Source organism: Lactuca sativa, chromosome 7 (genome assembly GCF_002870075.4).
Source record: "Lactuca sativa cultivar Salinas chromosome 7, Lsat_Salinas_v11, whole genome shotgun sequence".
Lineage (NCBI taxonomy): Eukaryota > Viridiplantae > Streptophyta > Magnoliopsida > Asterales > Asteraceae > Lactuca > Lactuca sativa.
In genome coordinates this window covers 72,808,151-72,828,965 of record NC_056629.2, presented here as the reverse complement: position 1 = coordinate 72,828,965, position 20,815 = coordinate 72,808,151, and the positions used below count along the sequence as shown (strand labels likewise).

General features: G+C 37.7%; 1 protein-coding gene across 1 annotated transcript; it reads right to left on the bottom strand.

Annotated features, from left to right (window-relative positions):
- Positions 1 to 17,090: 17,090 nt before the first annotated feature.
- Positions 17,091 to 19,927, bottom strand: LOC111881689 (pentatricopeptide repeat-containing protein At4g30700). The gene has a single exon (XM_023878080.3). It carries the CDS (start codon positions 19,571 to 19,573, stop codon positions 17,210 to 17,212), a length of 2,364 nt encoding a protein of 787 aa, XP_023733848.1. The 5' UTR covers positions 19,574 to 19,927; the 3' UTR covers positions 17,091 to 17,209.
- Between the last annotated feature and the right edge of the window lie 888 nt (positions 19,928 to 20,815).

The following is a 20,815-nucleotide window of genomic DNA, read 5'->3' as shown; positions in this document are numbered from 1 at the left end:
ATTCTATCATGCAAATCCTGAAGATCTCTAGCCTAGTACTAGCATGCGGTTCTAACATATCACATAATCATATAACTTGTATGGTATTTTGGGGTCTACTTACTGGCTCTGGCTGATCATACCCTGTGCATTCTCCTTTACTTATTTATAAAAACCTTTTGAAAACCATTTTGAAAATACCTCCTTGATTTGAGACTGGATTCACACGAATGTTCCTCCAATTCACTCAAACCATGGCTCTGATACCAACTTGTAACACCCATAAAATTTGAGCCAAATTAAAACATTTTAATTCATTCCAAAACCATTAAGTTCATAGATTCCATTTCAAAATAGTTTAAACATCATAGTATTTCCCAGAACCATATCACATCAATCATAAAACATGAGGAGCGGTACGATCACGCCTTCGCCTTTCCACGATCTCTTGAAGTACCTGAAACAATACACTGAACTGTAATCCCAAAAGCTTAGTGAGTTACCCCCAAAATACCAACCACACACCAACATACACATAACATATCACAAATAGAACAGCCATGCACATCGGGTCTACTGTGTGACTGGTCCGCCCGTACCGGGCCTTCAGACCACCTGGTCCACCCTCCGAGTCATGCAATGTACATCGAGTCTACAGTGTGATTGGTCCGCCCGCACCGGGCCTTCAATCCACCTGGTCCACTCTCTGAGTCTACAGTATGACTAGTCCGCCCACACCGGGTCTTCAGTCGGCCTGGTCCACTCTCCGAGCCTCAACACGTCTGGTCCGCCCTCTTGGGGCCTTCAGCCTATTCGGACCGCTCGTTGGGCCTTTGGAATATCCGGTCCGCCCTAGGTATGTTGGCCTACAGCACAAAGCAGGACCCGCCTCAACCCAACCCCCGTCAAACAACCATGTGAGCATAGAACATTTAATCACATGACAAATCCTTAACCAGACAAACAGTCTAACAGATCACATAGCATATCAACATCCTAACCAGGATTCCGACCTAACCGGTCACTAGCATAACATTACCCTATATACCGGGTACCAACCTTAACCAGGTCACTAACATAACACCATCCTAAATACCAGGATGCAAATCTAGCAAAGCAATAACATAACAAACAATACCCGGATCTCCATCCGATAAAGGGCCGGCCTTGGTGCCGTAGACCCTGTCGATATAGTGAGGATAACTCACCTGCAATTGCCGTCTGAAGAGATAAGACCAAGCTGCTCCGACCACTGACACGAACTTCACCACATAACACTACCAAAGAACCAATTCCTTAAATACCAAAATTACCAAAATACCCTTGGAAGTCAAACTGGTCAACTCTTGGTCAAAGTCAAAGTCCTCAGTCAAAGTCAAGCTTTCTGGTTGATTCTACTCGCTGAGTCAACCCGTCGAGTCGCCCCAAGACTCATCGATTCCAACGATCTCCAAGTCCCATCCTGCTCAACTCATAGATTTGTCCCTCGACTCACCGATTCGAGGCTTAACCAGAAGAGGTTAGGGTTCCACGACCAGACTCGTCGAGTCCAAGGCAATCTTCAACAGACTCGCTGAGTTGTTCTCCCAACTTGCCGAGTCCATGCACATGTTCATACAACTCGTCGAGTACACCCATGTGACTCGTCGAGTCTCTCCAGTTCTTAATCCATACAGTGGCTTTTCGAGCCATGTAGGGGCTCCAATCCATAGATCCACTCTTCTACAGTCTAACCCTTACATAAAGTTGCAAACTTTACGTGAAACCAAGGAGATATAGGCCCAAAACACACTAGGTCTAGGGTTAAGGACTAGGGGGCTTCACCAACAACTCATAGACAGGAGCTTTATGACATTCTAGGCCATCACAAGTCTAGATCTGGAGTAGCAACCTCAGATCTAAACTCCAAACCCGAAATAGGTCTCAAACAAGCTAAGGAAATCCAAATCAACCACCAAGGATGAACCAAAAAGGAAATAGCTTAAGATAATGGCTCCTTACCTCTAAGATGTGCCCAAACTGATGTAGATCCTAGATCTACACAAGCCCCTTAATGCTAGCCTCTAATTTCTCAAGCTCCTTCCACCAAATTCCTCTTCCAAGCTCCAATCTCCCAACAATGGAGTCTCACACGAAAATTAGGGTTTCTGGATCTCAAAAGGGTAGCAAAGAGGCTGAGGGTGGGTTATAATGTGCTTTATATAGGGCACAACCCCCGGGATTAGGGTTTTCTCTCTTCAGCACCAACTCGTCGAGTCCAAGCCGCCGAATCTGCGAGTTGGTCACTTAACCCGCAACAGAATCTCGCTCTGACTCGGCGAGTAAGCATGCCTACTCGTCGGGTCCCTTTCCTTAATTTACACTTTAAGTCCTTCAATAGCACCTCTAGAATTTTGGGTGTTACAAACACTTGTGTGAATCCTGTCTCAAAATAGGATTCGAAAGTTTTTGAAAAAAAATTATAATAAAAGGGTTGGGTTAGGGATATGGGGTCGGTCTCTTGTCATGTTCTTTTTTGATTGTTTGTTTGGGATTGGGAACGTGGACCTTGATTTAACTTTGGTTTAAAGGAAGATGTGGTATGTACAGTCAGCCAGAGCCCGAACATGAGAGTAGTTCCCAAAATAACCATACTTGATATGTTTACTGAGTTTTGATGTTGCTGATATATGAATTGTTAGGAAAAAGCATGCTAGTGGATTAGGTTCATTTAAAAAGTGTTGAATATAAGTGCTTGAGTTCATTATTGCCTCATGATATAGGGAGTTGCTTACTATATGTTACTTGATTGGGTGATTACTACGTGTATGTTGATTAGTTGTATATGGTCGGGATTAAATAGCCTTAGAATGATCGATTTGGCCTTACTTCATGTTCCTTTTTTGGTTGTGGACTTAGGGAAGAGTCGATTATTTGACAATCTATCTGATCTCATATTGTGTACAACAAGCATGCACAAAAGCAACTGGTAGTGTGAGAGCGAGGATAATCCTAGGAAAAGTTCCTATGAAGTTAGTTGTAGCTCGTAGAAGAAGTGGGTGTTAGCACACCTAGGAGTGGTCCAGTGCAGTGACTTAGCACCTTGGGATGAATTCTCAATCGACTACAGATAGGTGTGGAAAGTAGTATGGGCCCGTACTATTGAAAACATAGGATCCGTATGAGATTCATGAGGAATGTCGAGGCTACTAAGGAACTAATAGGAGTAGGGTCTGGTGTGTTGAGCATTATGTTGTGATGTCTGATCTTTCCTTGATGTATTTTAGTATGGAGACTATTGAAACTTAAGGATTAGGATCCGTCGGCACTGGGAGATCAAGTCTGATTGAAGAGGAGATTCATGGGATCATTGTTATAGAAGTGGTTGAGGCAATCATGGAGGTTACTCTGAAGTTGTTTGAGTTGGTCAAGACCGCCATGATTGAGCTATTTGATGATTGTAATGCTACACTTTTGAGGTTGTTGTTGCAACAGCTACCGCAGTTGTTGCTGCCATTAGGGTTCAAGGAGATAGAGCTTTCCAGTATTGGGACTTCGACGATACGAATCCACTAGAGTTTGATGGGGTCTCGGACCCGATTGTGGCAATGAGATGGTTGTCTGATGTGGAGGGTTGTGTCTTCACGTCTTCATGTCAGGATGGCTAGAAGGTCAACTGCACTTTGAACCTTCTCAGGTTGGGGCAAGAGATTGGTGGAGAATGGTGACTGGTTCTTACACTCCTGAGCACAGAGCCACGGTGACTTGTGAGTAATTCTCGGAGATGTTTCGTGCAAGGTATGTTCCCCTGGTGGAGAAGGAGAGACTGGACCAGGAGTACCTTGATCTGAGACAGACGATCAAGTCAGTGACAGAGATCACCAAGATGTCCACTGAGAGGGCTTTGTTCAGTCATGCGTTCATTGCTTTGGAGCAGGATCAGATGACTTGGTATTTAGGCATTCTCAAGAGGGATATTCGACAGTTCGTGTCCATCCAGCATTACGGTTCTCTCACCGAGCTTCAAGATGTTGCAAGGAGGCGATCGATTGAGATAAAGACCTAGAAAAGGGAGCAGCATTAGACTTTGAATCAGTCACAGCCTGCAGTGAAGCGGTTCAATTCCGCCGGTTGGAGTTCAGGATCAGTTGGAGGGAGGTGTCAATCTTTTGTATGTCATAGGTGTGGCGAGGAAGGTCATTTCGGAAGAGACTGCAAGCGGAGTGCGCGGGTTCGTTTTCATTGTGGCCAGGAAGGCTACATCGGAGCTCGTTTTCCTTTTCTCATTTTTGGTGAGGTGTTGGATCCTACACCCCTAGCTTGGTAGTTGCCCGATGGTTGTCATGGGAAGGCCGAAGTCCTGAGGACCAAGAATTGAGTTAGCAGATCTTCTATTCAACAGTTGATTTGACCAATTTTGACTTTAGGTCAAACATGAGGGTTTTGATTGGTGATTAAGATTTTATATGGTTTTGATGTTAGTGGCTCCGCGGGAATAAGAAGTGTAGCAGGGAACGTATCATAGTGTTCTAGGTTTTTTCATTTCATGTGAGTTCCGCCTCACTGTACCCGTGGGTCGAAGATACCAATGCCGGCTCACTAGTTTTGGTTATCTGTTAGTAGAAGGATGCCTTAGGGACTATATATACTCATGTAGGATAGACTAAGGACTCTTAATCTAGGCTCTTTTACATGTTCCTTGTTTGGTTGTGGTTCTATAGTAGGATCACCTGTCTGGGTGCCTATCTCACCTATGAGTATATACGGTTATGCATTCCCTGGATTGTTGATATTTAGTGTGCTGTTATGTTGTAGTGATCTGTTAGATCTGTATCCTTGTATATAGGATGTTGTTATGCTGTAGTGATCTATTAGATCAGCATACTGGTATATAGAATGTTGATATGTTGTAGTGATCTGTTAGACCTGTATCCTGCTATATAGGATCTTGTTATGTTGTAGTGATCTGGTAGATCGGTATCTCGGTATATAGGATGTTGTTATGCGGTAGTGATCTATAAAATTGTATGTTATCTATACTTGTTGGTTATCATCTAATGGAGTGCCCTAGGGACTGTATGTAGTCATGTAGGATAGCCTGAGAACTCTTGATCTAGGCTTTCTTGCATGTTCCTTGTTTGGTTGTGGCTCTAGAGTAAGATCATCCGTTCGGGTGGCTATCTCACCTCTATTTACTTATGGTTACACATTCTATGAAGGTTAGCTGGTAGCAAGATTGTATGTTGTGAGAGGACTAGTAGGCGGTAGTGACCTGTATGATTGTTGTTTGCCTGTATTATGTGCCTACTTAATCATGATTGTTTGTATGTCGACATATGGTAGTAGTGGGTTGAGACAGTCCTGCTTTGTGCTATAGGTCAAGATACCTGGTGCGGGCCGGCTGGAAGTCGTAGGCACGGAAGCTTTTGAAGAGCGTTTGGGTTGAGGTGGTAGGCTAATAAACCCTGGGTATTCGAGCCCGATGACTAAGTGGACCCGATGCATGCTTGTATGTTTATCGTATGGGGTATTTTGGGGGATACTCACTAAGCTTTATGCTTACCCAATTGTTTATTATTTCAGGTATCATCGGTGGTTGTGGGAAGACGAAGGCGGGATTGTACACACTCATCGGCAGCATTGAGGATTCCGCGTTTTCTATGATACTCTGATTTTTAATAAATGTAATTTTGAATAAATAGTTTTCTTAATAATGGATTTATAAATTGGGAAGTTTTACCTTAATAAAAATTTTAAAAAAAAAAAATTATTGTGAAAAATGGGACATTACAGCCAACCATCCTTTTATACATATTAATCAACAAAATGCCCTTATTCCATAATACATATTAATCAACAAAATGCCCTTATTCCATAACTCAATATCAACTTGAGAAATATTACACATACAAATTAGGACTCTCTTTCAAAGTTAGATCCCCCACTAAATGATTTTCTAAAAATACATATTGTAACAAATGCCAACCATCCTTTTTCATAAATTAATCAACAAAATTCCCTTTATTCCCTAACTTAATATCAACTTGAGAAATATTGAAATTATAACTAGATTTGATACGAGATAACCAAAAGAAATTGAAAAACTAAACTGATTCCTACTTCATTCTCTTACCTATTCATTCATTGATTGTCAAGTATAAACCATTAATTCTCTTTCCTCATTTTATCCTTTGATTATGACACTTTTCACAATCTAATGAGTAAGAAGAAAAGTAAAAATATTTTGTAGGAAGATATTTAATTTCTTGAAGGAATTATATCTACTTTTTAATGTAACCACCATTCGGCAAAAATGTGACATTAGTTGAATCAAAACGTACAACACCAAGAATGTCATAATCCTTTGATCTAGTAACCACCAATAGAGATGCAAGTTTGACCCACAGATTTGGGTACCCACGGGTATCCGACCCTAACAGGGCGGGTATTACTTGTTTTAACGGGTAACTGGGCGAGGACGGGTATGAGACTCTCCGCTCATTTAAAACCCGGTATATATATATATATATATATATATATATATATATATATATATATATATATATATGTCGAAAATCATGTGTTTATCGGCGGGATATCTCCAAAAAAGTCTCAATATTTTTAGTAAAGTTTTAATAAAGTCCTAAATTTTATTTTTTGAATAAAAAAATCCCGACTTTTTCACATTTGAATAGAAAAGCCAATAAACCGGCTAATTTATTCACTTAAGGCCATTTTTGCCCTGTTCAGTAGGTCATGAGACCAAATTGTTAAATTTCAAAAATAATGGGATTTTTTTTTGCAGATTTTGTCAAAAAATTTATGTCATGTATAAACATATTTTTTACATATCTATATCTATATTTATGTATTTTTGTATTTTTTATGTTTTTATATGTATATATTTACGTATTTTTAAGTATTTTAAATGTATAAATGTATATTTTTACTTATTTATATGTATTTTTAACCATTTTACATATTTATTAATATTTATTTTTATATGTTATTTTTTAGTGTTATGTATTTAACTCTTCGATTCGGCAGCGAGCCTTCGATTTCTACAACAATCAGCACTCAGCTGACATTCATACGAGAGATGTAGGGTATCGGTAATTCAATTCTTTAATCTTTTCCATTTGGAAGCCTTCATCTAAATGATTTTTAGTGGAACACTGAAAGTCGACTTTTCAATCTTTAACCTCTCATTCTCTATCTAATACGAATTAAGGAACGACATCACAAATCATGGAGGATTTAGGGGGTGTTTGAGATTTCTTTTCAAAGCCAAAAGTATTTTTTATAAAAGTTCTTTTTCTTAAAAGTTCTTTTAAGGAGGAAAAGTTAAAATTAGTTAAAAAATGTTTGGATGAAATTTTTTGACTTTTGAATGTTTTTTACCTTTTAAAATACCAAAAGTCACAAAAAGATACAATTTTATGACTTTTGGAAAAACCTTTTTTTTCTTCTTGACAAAAAGTTGTTTTTAAAAGTTCTTTTTTAATTCCCAAACGTCTTTTGAATTTTTTAACTTTTTTCAAAAAGCTAAAAATCAAAAAATTATTTTAAAAGCAATCCCAAACACCCTCTTACTTCAGGACATCCCATCTCGTGTTCCCGACCCCGATTTTCGTCGCAAGATCTTAGCCACTTCATGGACTTGATTTGATTCTGATGCATAACTTGATTTCTGTTCTTAAACTCGATTTCTCTTCTCAATAGAGTTATTGTTGAGAACGAATGTCTGGATGTCTTTCTTTGGTCTGGATTAAAATCGATTTCTCTTAAAGCACTTGATTTCTATGTAAGCACTAAGCACCTGTATGTATGTATGTATGTATGTATGTATGTATGTATGTATGTGAAGTCTAGAACTGACATATCAGAAAAATGATGTTAATGTTCTGTTTGTACAAACAAGAAAAAGATTCAATCAGCTTTCCTCGACAGGTGTTAATTACTTACTTATTGAATTTATTTAGTCCAGTTCATAAAATTGATGTGTAATTGCACTCATATGGACTCGTAGCATTTGTTTGGTCTTAAGTTAAGAAACATGATTTGTTGTTTCTACAGCTTATTTATCACTATACAAAATTTGTTGAGTATAATTGGAATTGCAAATGATACAGTGAGTTTAAAGTATCTATTTTTTTCATATTTACATATTATTTTTTCGACTTTTTCTACTAAACGAGTATCTAGCGGGTGCTCCGTACCTGGCGGGGATTTTTTCACCTGAACCCGTCGGGGATTAGGCAGGGTGGGGGCGGGGATGGGTGTTGGGATCGGAGGTCGGGTACGGGAATGAATTCTACTACCTCCCTCAATATTCGCCCCATTTGCATCCACGAAGCTAACCAATTTTATTTTATTTTGTCCATTCATCTATTTACCATTTTTCTTTTTAACTTTCAACTTGTATGATGTTAAATATTTCCACATTGATATAATTAATTAAGAACCTTTTTACATTTTAATAAACATATAGAAATCTTTTTTCTGCTTACTTATAAGTTGATGCCTATATATATTCACTTATAAGTTTATAAATATTTGTTTTCATGATTGCATGAATCATTATTAAAATATATAAGCTTATATTTTTCTAATCATAATAGTTAATATATTTTAAAAATATTAAAGATTTATAACAAAAATACATAAAGAGTTAACTTGTGCAACTAGAATGTGGATGATCTCTTAATTAAGCGAACATTAGGCGGAGGGTGTGGCTTCGGGAACAAGATCACTATAAGCGAGGTGACAAGACGCTACGTACCCACGGGAATACCACCCTCCACCTTTAGGTACCACAAAATTTACATGGATATAGTAGTTGTGATGAAGGAAAAGGAAAAGGAAATAAATAAATAAATAAAACTCCCTATTATAACTCAATGCTAAAAAATCATATTAAATAAAACAAAAAAAAAAAAGTGAAATATATATATATATATATATATATATATATATATATATATATATATATATATATATATATATATATATATATAAACCCATCCAATTCGACTCGATCAGTCTTTATTTAAATCCGACTAACATTTATTAAGTCTATTTGATATGTTTATTTTACTGGAGATGATTTGTACACAATTATTTTTCTTCATACACAAAAATTAATGCTTTAAAATGTTGTATTGTACAACTATATAATGCATAAATCGTTGTGTTAACAAATCATTTCTCTTATTTTACCATCTTGTGTTTCCACAGCCAGCAAATATATATGTAAACCTCGTTCTAATCATGTCCACCAAAATATAAAAAAATACATCAATGCAAGAGCTTAGGTGCAGGAGAAATGCATAGTACCCATAAATACCATATAAATTTGTGACATATAGTAGTTGGGGTTGGTGGGATAAATGCACAGTAGCAACAACCATATGACTTATATTAACTCTTGAGTTTAATCCGCCCATCTTTTGTCATGCGAAAACCAGTTGAATTTTTTTTGGAATAATTTATGGTCTTCCAAATCGAAATACATGTATTATAATAGGCTTTACGGAAAAAGATGTTAGGTTGTGTTTGGCGCGTCAGCTGACTAAAATGCTAGTTTATTTTTTAAGCTTTTTTATGTTGTCGTGTTTGGCAAGCCAAAAACTAGTTTATAAGCTAGCTTTCTAAAAAGCTACTTAGATTAGCTTTTTAGGAGCTTTTTAAAAAAATTTCAAATATACCCCTTAATTAATTATAAAAACACATATTTTTTTTAAAATGTCCTTTTATGTCATTTCATATTTTTCAGCTAACTTTTCAGCTAGTTTTTACCAAACGTCGTTTTTTATCAGCTAGTTTTTTATTTAACAACTAGCTTTTCAGCTAACAGGTAGCGTTTCAGCTAGTACGCCAAACATAGTTTTAACGTCTATAGTTGATGTATATGTTTATTTTATGTTGGAGATATGATAGAATCAAGTATATTGTATTACTAAACCAATGTTAGTTTTATTTTTATGTTGGAGATATGGTAGAATCAACTAAGGTGTAAGCAAAAACTATTCTAAACCGAAAAAAAAAAAAGAAAAAAAAACACCGTATAAATTAAAACCGATAAATCGAAACCGAAACAAAAACCGATTGTGCGGTTTATAGATTTGCAAAAACCAAAAAGTTTCGGTGCAATGCACTTTTGATATGTACACCGACCAAAAAAATTGCACCGCACCATTATACTATATATTAAAACAAATAATAATAATAATAATAATAATAATAATAATAGTTATTTAATGTGGTTATGGAAGCTTCTAAAAGACTTGGCTCAGTTTTTTGTCCGATCGCTGCCAACTCTTTCAGTGATCTTATTGATAATCTTGGAGTTGTTGATGTGTATATGGTTGGTAAAAGGTTTACGAGAATTGATACTATGGGTGCTAAATTAAGCAAGGTTGACCGTTTTTTAGTTTCAGAAGAATTTTTTGAGGATTTTGAAAACTTGCAAGTCGTTGTCTTAGATAGGAAATGATATGACCATTGTCGTATATTGTTGCATTCTAATATGTGATTATGCCTTTCTTCTTTTAAGTTCTTCAACTTCTAGTTACATATGGAAGGTTTTTGATGATGTTGTTATTGGAGTTGCTTCGGAATTTGTGGTTAACACAGGTTGGAGTAAATTTTATTTAAAAACAAATTGAAATTATTTAAATCCAAAATAAGGAGTTGGGCATTTGGCGTCCAAGTCTCAATCTGAGGTTGTTCATTCTCAGTTGTTGCGGTTGAAGGAGATCGATAAGGGTATCGATGATGATATTTCCAATGATGATGTTATAGCAGAATGGTTAGGTATCCTAAGTGACATCACCAAGTTAGAAAAAATCAAGTCGTTGGACGTTACTCAAAAAGCGAAGGTTACTTGGTCTGTAGAGGGGGGTGTGAGAACTCTCGGGTTTTTTCATGGTTTGTTAAAACAAAGAAGACGACATAAGTTGATAATAAGTGTTTCTTTGGACGGGGAATGGATTGTTAAGCCTAATATAGTAAAAAAAAAATTTTATTATTATTATTATTACGCAACCAAATTTCAATCATTTCAGGGTATTCCTATGGTTTGTAGAAGTCACGGATTCAGAAGTATTGATCCAGATGTAGCTTCCTCTATCGATTCTATGTTTACAGATGAAGAAATCAAAAATGCGGTGTGGGATTGTGGTTTGAATCGTGCCCTATGTCCAATTGGGTTCATTTTCGCTTCATTAGACATTTCTGGGGATTGTTGGGTAATGATGTTATAGCCTTTATTCAAGAATTTTTTGCTAGACCTTATTTCCCTACTGGGTGTAGTTCCTCCTTCATTAATCTTATATCGAAAGTCACTAATCCTATGTTAATTTCTGATTATCGTCCTATTAGCCTTATTGGTATTCGGTTCAAGGTCAGTGCAAAACTTTTAGCTAATAGGCTTGCTCCTGTGATTCAAGATGTCATTGGTTTAGAACAATCTGCCTTTCTTAAAGGGCGACAGATTTTAGATGGTCCCCTTATCGTGAATGAATTGACTCGGTGGTTTACCAAAAGAAAAAAGAAACTAATGATCCTTAAGGTTGATTTTGAAAAAGCGTATGATTTCGTTTCTTGGGATTATTTGGATAGAATCTTATTATACATGGGTTTTGGAGAAAGGTGGAGATCTTGGATTCAGGTTATATTTTCTAATGCTTGATCTTCGGTTTTGTTAAAATGGTAGTCCTACAAAAGAGTTCCATTTGTTTAGGGGCTTGCGCCAAGGTGATCCTTTATCCCATTTTCTCCTTATTATTGCAATGGAGGGTCTTCACATTGCTATGGAGGATATGGTAGCGCATGGAGTGTTTCGTAGTGTACCTTTAAATTCTAATGACATTCATATTTCTCATTTATTTTATGCAGATGATGCATTGATCTTGGGAGAATGGGATGAAGAAAACGTTTGTAATCTTGTTCGTATTCTGAGGTGTTTTTACTTGATTTCAGTTGTAAGAATTAACCTCCATAAATCTAATTTATATGGGGTTGGAGTTAGTGGCGATGAGGTTACTAATTTAGCTTCTTTTACTGGTTGTCATCCGTTGCTTCCTTTTTCGTATCTTGGAATCCCGGTTAGTGAATCTATGACGCATGTTAAGGGTTGAAAGGCGATTGTGGATCACTTTAAAAAGAGGTTGTCATCTTGGAAAATGAAGCTTCTTTTTATTGGAGGGCAGTTGACTCCTACCAAGTCTATTTTGGGAAGCCTTGGTACCTATTTCCTATCTCTTTTCCGCATTCCTACTATTGTCTGTCACTTTCTTGAGACCTTTAGGTCTTGTTTTTTTTTGGGGGTTTCAAAGACAAGCAACATCGTCTTCACTGGGTTAGTTGGGATATTATCCTCAATTTTCGTTCTAATGGTGGTCTTGATGTCGGTAGTTTGGACTCGTTTTATTTGGGTCTTCTATACAAGTAGAAGTGGAGGTTTTTTTTTATCCTAATGCTTTATGGGTTCGTTTGATTAAACTCATTTATGGTGGCAATGGTGGTTTTTGGAAGCTTCTCGGCCTTTAAATGGAGGACGTGTTTGGCAAAAAATTGTTAGGTCTATTAATCACTTAAATGATTCCAGTATTATCACTGAAAATTGTATGCATAGAGTTATTAGTAATGGTACTCAGACTAAGTTCTGGACAGATGTTTGGTGTTCTGGGCTTCCTTTCAAGGTGCAATTTAATAGATTGTTTGCTTTGCCTACTTTCCAAAATGCTTCGGTTGGTGATTTGTGCTCTTCGTATGGTTGGAGATTTTCGTGGAGGCGTATGGTTAGGGGTGGTGTTGAAACCCAACAGTTAAATGATTTGTTGGTTGTTCTTTTGGATGTTCACCTACACTCTTCTCCTGGTAAATGGGATGGGATCTGGATGCCTCAGGCTACTGGTGACCCTGCAAGAAGCTCACAAGTCAAAATTTTCAATTCATGTAGGGGACACGAAGATGTATAGAGACATGAGATTGAGCTACTGGTGACCCTGCATGAAGAGGGAAATAACATGGTATGTGGAGTGGTGCTTGACTTGCCGGAAAGTCAAGGCCAAACATCATAGACCCCACGACAAGTTGCATCCATTATCCATTCATATGTAGAAATGAGAAGAGATCACCATGGACTTTATTACAAATTTGTCGAGGACAGCATGAGGGGTCGATTCAATTTGGGTCATTGTTGATAGATTGACCAGGAGTGCTCATTTCATTCCTATCATTGAGAGTATTTATGTCGAGAAGTTGGCTGACATTTACATCAAAGAGGTAGTCGTTCAACACGGCATAATGGTTTGGGCCCTCAGTTACTTTTCAGTACGATATACCACCCTCAAACTGATAGACAGAGTGAGCAGACTATTCAGACAATCAAGGATATGTTGAGGGATTGTGTGCTAGATTTTGGCAGAAGATGAGATACTTATCTTTCATTAGTCGAGTTCTCCTATAATAATAGTTATCATGTCAGTATTGATCGATCTCCTTTAGAGATGCTTTATGAGAGGAAATGTCAGACCTCGGTTTGTTGGGGCGAAGTTGGGCATCGAGTTATGAGGAGTACTGAGGTAGTACTCAGGACCACTTAGTTGATACAACAGGTATGCAGTCGGTTGCAGACCATGCAGAGTCGCCATAAGAGCTATGATGACCGACAAAATTGAGACCTCAAGTTTTAGGTTGGAGATTTTGTGCTTCTAAAGGTGTCACCTTGGAAAGGTGTTATCCAGTTCTAGAAGTGGGGCAACTTGGGCCCCAGGTATATTGGTCTCTTCAGGATTATCGCTTGGGTGGTCAAGGTAGTATATCGGTTGGATCTTCCCGATGAGCTCGGCTAGATCCATAACATTTTTTATGTCTCTCAGCTGTAGAAGTGTTTGGATGATGATACCGTAGTGGTTCCTTTTTACGACATTCTGGTCGACGAGCATCTGAATTTTGTAGAGAGTCTGATCGCGATTCTCGACAGGAAGACGAAGACCTTGCGCAGCAAGGTAGTAGTCCTAGTGAAGGTGCAATGGCAGCACCGGAAGGGTTTTGAGTGGACTTGGTAACCCGAGGAGGAGATGAGGGAGCATTATCCCGAGTTGTTTGTGACAGTTGACTTTGAGGACGAAGTCTGATTCAAGTGGGGGAGATTTGCAACATTCAGATCATTGAGGTATGGAATTTGAAGCAAATTATGAGTTATGGGTGAGTGAGGATGTGAGGGAAGTACCGTCACATCGTGAAATGACCGCTTTATGGGGGAAGGATCATTCTAATGTCACGACGTGAAACTATGTGAGTCACGACGTGATACCTGATCAAATCCCAAACCCTAATTTCGTACTTGGACCCGATTTAAAGAAAGTGAGGGGCTAGTGTTTCCTCCACCCTCATCCTCCATCACCTCCAAACCTATAGAAGAAAACCCTAACCCCTTTCCTCTATTGTTGATCTTATTTTGGTACATGTGGTTGTTTTTTAAGGAAGAAGAAGGCTTGTGTAGCATTATGTGCATCTTGGCTACTTTGGACTTCATTTTGGGCATTTTTGGACCCTTGTAAGTGTCCAACATCTAAACTTTCTTATGCTAGGTTGCTAAATCTAAGGTTTTGTCCCATTTTCTTCAAATATCAAATAGTTGGAATGGTAGGATTCCATAAAGTTAGCAACTATATGGATCCTTGAGGTCCTTTGGGTGATATATGGTTCATATCTGGAATTTGATTGTGTATTGGACCCATGTGTGTGATATTTGGTGTTAGTTCTTCATGTTTCACCTAGTTGGGGTCTTTGACTCATAATGAGCATCAATGGCTAAAAAGCACCAATCTTTAGGTGAAGTTGGACGTTATAAGGCTTTCTAGAAAGATTGGATAAATGGTGTAATAGATTGAGAGTTAAATCCATTAAGTTAAGAAACCAGTTTCACGACGTTACGCCCTTATTGTCCCGATTAATCTGGACTGATTTCGTCACGATGTAATGATTTATACCTCATGACGTGATGATGGTTTAGATTAAGATTGAGTTGAGCTGAGACTGAGTTGAATTGTGACTGATTTGGGACCGGGTTGGGTTCGTTTCCCGCAACATGACCATGGGTGGGTCACGACATGAGGGTCAGTTAATGGAAATGTTGGCTGTTGACCTGGTTTGACTTCTGGTCAAAATTGGCAAGTTTTAGAGGTTAGACTAAGGAGGGACCTTGTTTGATTTGATAGATGTGGGGTAGCACCATCTGCGTGGCATTAAGTTGTGTTTTTAGCTGACTTCATGAGACATGTGAGTCTTCTCACTATACTGTGTACGATGTTAGATGTCTCTACGACTCTTGCATTGGTATGTTGGGTTAGGCTCACTTGTATGTGGGTTGGTCTCGTTTGTATGTTGAGGTAGGCCCATTTGTATGTTAGGATGGGTATGTTGGTATGCTGGGATGGGCTTGTTTGTATGTTGGGTTGGGCCCATTGTATGTTAGGTTGGGCCCATTTTATAGTATGCAGTATTTTAGGGAATTAACTAAGCTTTATGCTTATGGTTTTGTGGTTCAACATTTTCATATACTTTCGATTATAAAGGGAAGGGTCCGGCTTGACTACACAACAGTTCCTTATGTTTTTCCGCATTGTTGACTATTGTTTTACTCTGATCTTGAAATACATTTTTATCATGATTGGTTTTGGAACACTTGATGATTTAAATCGAAAAATTTTATCAGTATTTTTAGGATGCTGCAAAACAATGGCCATAAACTCTTCCTATAAACATAAACGACTAGGACCTTTATTGGATTCGATGATTACCACTGATGATGTTTGATTGGAAGAAACAACATATCAACGACCTTGAAGAACACACTAAGGCCGCCCAAGAGTGCATGAACATTATTGTATTCCGGGTGCAACATGTTGAAAAAGTAATCGAAGAGGAAGGGTAGGGGAATGGATTAGGTCTGGCAATCGTGTCATGTTCGGGTTGGCAGGTCAAAATATACCAACCCTAACACGACCCATTTAACTATACAGGTCACGGGTTGGCGGGTTTGGAACATAAACTCATATATGATCCGTCAACCCACTTATTTATAAGGTTTCACAGGTTGGCGGGATTGTGGGCCAGATTTGGGTTCGTGTGTCTGTGGGTTGGATCGCAGCAAATCGATTGCCTACTGCCTTGTGCATCCATCGTTCACGTTCAGGCGTCAACATCGTTCGATAATGATTCAATCATTCATGTCGTTGTTCTTTGTGAGTTCGTTCTGTCGTTCATCATAGAGAGGACAACGAGAGAGGACTTATTCAATTTTGTCTATGAAATACTGAGATTATTTAGTGTAAAAGCCAAATGTTAAATGGTCAATGGTGTTGGGTATTCTATCATACTATAAAGTATAAACTGTATAGTGTATAATACTTAATACATTTAAAAAATATATAATTTTTTTTATTAAAATTCTAAACGGGTTGACAGGTCAACCAGTATATTTTTTGAGAAACTCATATATGACATGTTTAATAAACGGGTTGATAGGTTGGTGGGTTGGCGGGTTGAAAAACTCAACCCAAACCCGTTTATTTTGTATCATGTCGCGAGTCGTATCGAGAATTATCAGACCTAAGAATGGATAAACGAAACCAAACAAACTTGTTGCCTTGTTGGACCCTTTATTTCTTTTGTACAAAATACAATCCAGGATTCTAAGTTATGCTTCCCAAAATTGAAATGATTTTGCAAAATTTGCGAAATGGAAATAAAATTTTAAACTAAAGGAAAATCACAAAGTGGATGTTTATTTCTTGATAAATGTGAAAAGATAGTCACTAGGTGATAACACAGCTCCCGTTTAGGTCATTTTTTATTCCATTTTCTAAAACGTTTCAAACCATTCTAAAAGTTAATCAAGAATCTCTCATAGTTTATCATCGGTTTTGTAATTAGCTTTTAGTTAAAGGGTTAATCATGTTTAGAAGTATTGATGATCACAACTAAGACCCATAGGAACAAGTGAACCAGGGAAAAATAAATACAATGATGGTTTTCTATTTTATTAATACGTTGCAACAAATTGTTAAATCAACTTTACATACATAAAAGCATTTTAACCCAAAGAATATGTCCCAAAATGAGAAAATGAATGAGTTTAATTTCATTTTATTTTTCAATAAAAACAATCTTTGACAATACACAGAAAACTCCAACATATATAAAGAGAATAAGTTCCCTAAACACAAACACAATTTCCTCACCAATAATCTCCACAAGAACACTCACCATCTTTAAAATGATGAAACCGATTCGCATCCCTAACAACAATAACTCTTTCAGTAATCTTCGACACAAACTTAGTAAAATTATGACAATCTAAACAAACTCTAAGGTTTTTAATAATCCTAATTTCCTCTCCCATTTCCAAATTCATAACTCCAAAAGCAATCGCTAACTTCTCACTATGAACATTCACCATCAACTCCTTCTCTTCCTCTTCAACATCATGCAATGCAGTCACAGTATCCGTACAAAACCCAACCTCCTTCATCTTCCCCATCAACTTCTCCAACATCCTATAAATTCCATCAATTTGTTCATGAAATTGTTGTCCAGATGTAAACACATGTGGGATTTTATCAATTTCAATTAAAGTACACCCGGGTGTCTTTCCAAGATTCCGATTCTTCACCATTTTTCTAATCGAAGCAGCTTCATCAAAATTCTTGTCAGCAGTGTATATATTGGAAAGCAACACATGGTATCCTACATTTTCAGGGTCTAATTCGAATAATTTATCAGATGCTAATTTTGCTAAATCCATGTTCTTATGAGTCTTACAACCACTAAGAAGTGCACCCCATACTGCGGGACCCGGTTCAATTGGCATTTTTTTTATAAAATCATAAGCCTTTTGTAAGTCTCCGGCTCTACCATATAAGTCAACCATGCACGCGTAATGCTCGGGTAACGGATCAAACCCATGGGTCGAACCTGAACCCATGGTTTGGAAAATGTTTTCTCCTTCTTTTACTAATCCACCATGACTACAAGAATATAGAATGTTAACAAATGTGACACGTGTTATGGGTATTTTTGAATTCAACATTTTGTTAAAAATATTTAGGGCTTCATGGGCATGTCCATGTAGGCCATAGCCTGATATCATGGCATTCCATGTGACTGTGTTTTTGTCTTGCATTTTATCGAACACTTGGCGTGCTTCTTTTATGCTACCACATTTGGCATACATGTCGATTAAAGCAGTTGAGACGTAAATATTGGAGATGAAGTTGTATTTGTTTGCTAAATCATGAACCCATTTGCCTAAAGTTAGGGCACCAATTTGAGCGCATGCTGAAAGAGTGGTGGTGATTGTTGTGGGATTTGGGGGGATTTTGAGGTTTTGCATTTCTTTGAAGAGGGAAATCGCTTTATCTGTTACTCCATTTTGGGCATAACCAGAGATCATAGCGTTCCATTCTGCTAATGATTTATGTTTGGATTCATCGAATAGTTTTCTTGCAGAATTGATCTCGTTGAGGCGAGTGTAAACAGTGATTAGTGCTGTTGAAACTGAAGTTTGGGAAAGGAAATTGTGTTTGATGCAAAAACTATGGATTGTGGTTGTAAGTGTTGAATGAGGAAAGGGATGAGAGACAGGAATTAAACCTACCAGGGTGCTTGAATTGACTTTGTGTTGTGAAGATGATAATTCTTTGAAGAGATTAATGGCGTATTCCATTTCTTGATTATAACTGAATGCAGAAATCATAGCATTGTAAGCGATTATGTCTGGGTGTTTGATCTGTTGAAACAAATGCTTTGCTGTTGAGATATCTCGACATTTTCCATACAAGGAGATTAAACCTGTAAGAACATGAAGATGGGAATGGAATCCAAGTTTAATTGATAAAGATTCAATCGCCATTCCCAGTTTTAGCTCCTGAAGTTCAGCAGCAGCTTTAAGAACAGATGAGAAAGTGGTGGAATCAAACCGAGTTCTTCTGAGAATCATGTCTTTAAAGATGGATAATGACTCATCAAGACAGCCATTGTCGACTGAGCCTGATATCATAGTGTTACACAACACAGTATCTGGTTCAGGAATTCCATCGAACACCTTGTAGGCATACCCCACCTTCCCGAAATTCAGGTACATGTTGACAATGGTGGACGCAACAAATAAATCAGATCCAGCTCCACCAACAATCGCATGCCCATGCAGGGATGATCCTAATTTACTACATAAAAGTTTTGATGCGGCGGAGATAACAAACGCGTAAGTAAAACTATCCGGTTTAAGAGCAGTGTTTTGGCGGAGTTGACGGTAGATGGACAGTGAGTTTGAATGGCAGTTGTTACAAGAGAATTCTCTGATTATAACATTGTAGAGAAAAATATCGGGGTTTGGAAATGTCGAACCGATTAGGGTTGCATCGGAGATGGCGCCGAGATCGGAGAGTTTTTGAATGAGCTTTGTGACGGTGGCTAAGTCGGACTGTAGGCCGTTGAGGATGATTTGGGCATGGGTTTGCCGGAGATGGGATTGCGTGGCGGCGTTTCCGATCAGCTTTAGAAAGAAGTTCCGATCACGTTTTGCTATGGTTCTGAAAATCATCGGTTTTTGGTTTGGCGTTTGGCGGGGGAACTGGTGGTTCAAGTAGGGAAATATTTAAAGCAAACGTAAATTACAAAATAGCCCGTTAGGCCAACATATGATTATTTATTTATTTATTTATTTATTTTTTTTGGGGGATATAATATGTATAAAAATCAATGTTCTAAACAACGTAAGGCGTGGCTTGGCGGCAAGGTAAAAGTTAAGCCATGACAAGCCTTGGCGAGCCATGACGTTTTTCAAGGCGTGACTATATTATATACATTAAAAGATATAAATCATATAATTATTGAATTTTTATCAAATATTTGAAGTTTTTAGAAGTGTTATATTAATATCTAATAGAAAAAAGTTAACAAAAACTTATTTATTTTAAGCCCGATTAAAAGAATAAAAGAAAAAAAAAACAAAAAAACTCATGCCTTGAAAAAAACTCGCGCCATAACGCGATAAGGCTCGCCTTGACACGTTATTTTGGCGTCACGCTTCACAAACCCGCCTTGGACGTTTTCGTAACGACTACACCACGCCTCACGCCATGGCACGCCTTGAGGCGCGCCATGGCGGGCTTTTTAGAACCATGATAAAAATCGTTGAGCGTGGGGGCATTGTCAAAATTTTATATTTTTTGGTCTAATATATATAAATTGAAAGTATAAGGGGCTATTTGTTACAAAAAAATCAGGGGGGAGGGGGGCCTCGCTCTAATAAAGCTCTGTCCATGCTTATATCTTTGATGCACCGATTCAGATAAGAAAGAATGTCATCATCCACACAAAATTCCAATAATAGCAGTCAAAACAAATCAAATCTTGTAATATCGTTGTGAAATTTATTGTTCCAAGTAAAGAAAAGAATATCGTGCACCATCCCTAACCCTAGCCATGAAAGGAAGTTCTAAAATTGTCCTAATCCAATGGTATATTTCTTGTTCAAGATTTTTAATTTTTGTAATGTTGGAGAATCGACACAAAACTCTGAAATCTTGGAAACCCTAACCCTAAATTTTATCAGGGTTACTTTCGATGGATTAACCATCCTATTGAGAAAGAACGTTATAGGTATATGATGTTTGGACTGAAATTTGACCTTAACAAAAGGGAGGATCATAGGGGTCAGATCGTACAAAACTAAAGTTTAAGGAGATGGATTTGGCAATGGTGAAGGATGAGGAGCTCTTTGAAGCCAAGTTGATTGTCTTGAGGAGTAAATTGAGTCAGCTAAAAACAAAATTGTAGTCAT

Coding starts and splice junctions, on each gene's coding strand:
- LOC111881689 (XM_023878080.3), bottom strand. CDS start 19,573: ATGATTTTCAGAACCATAGCAAAACGTGATCGGAACTTCTTTCTAAAG.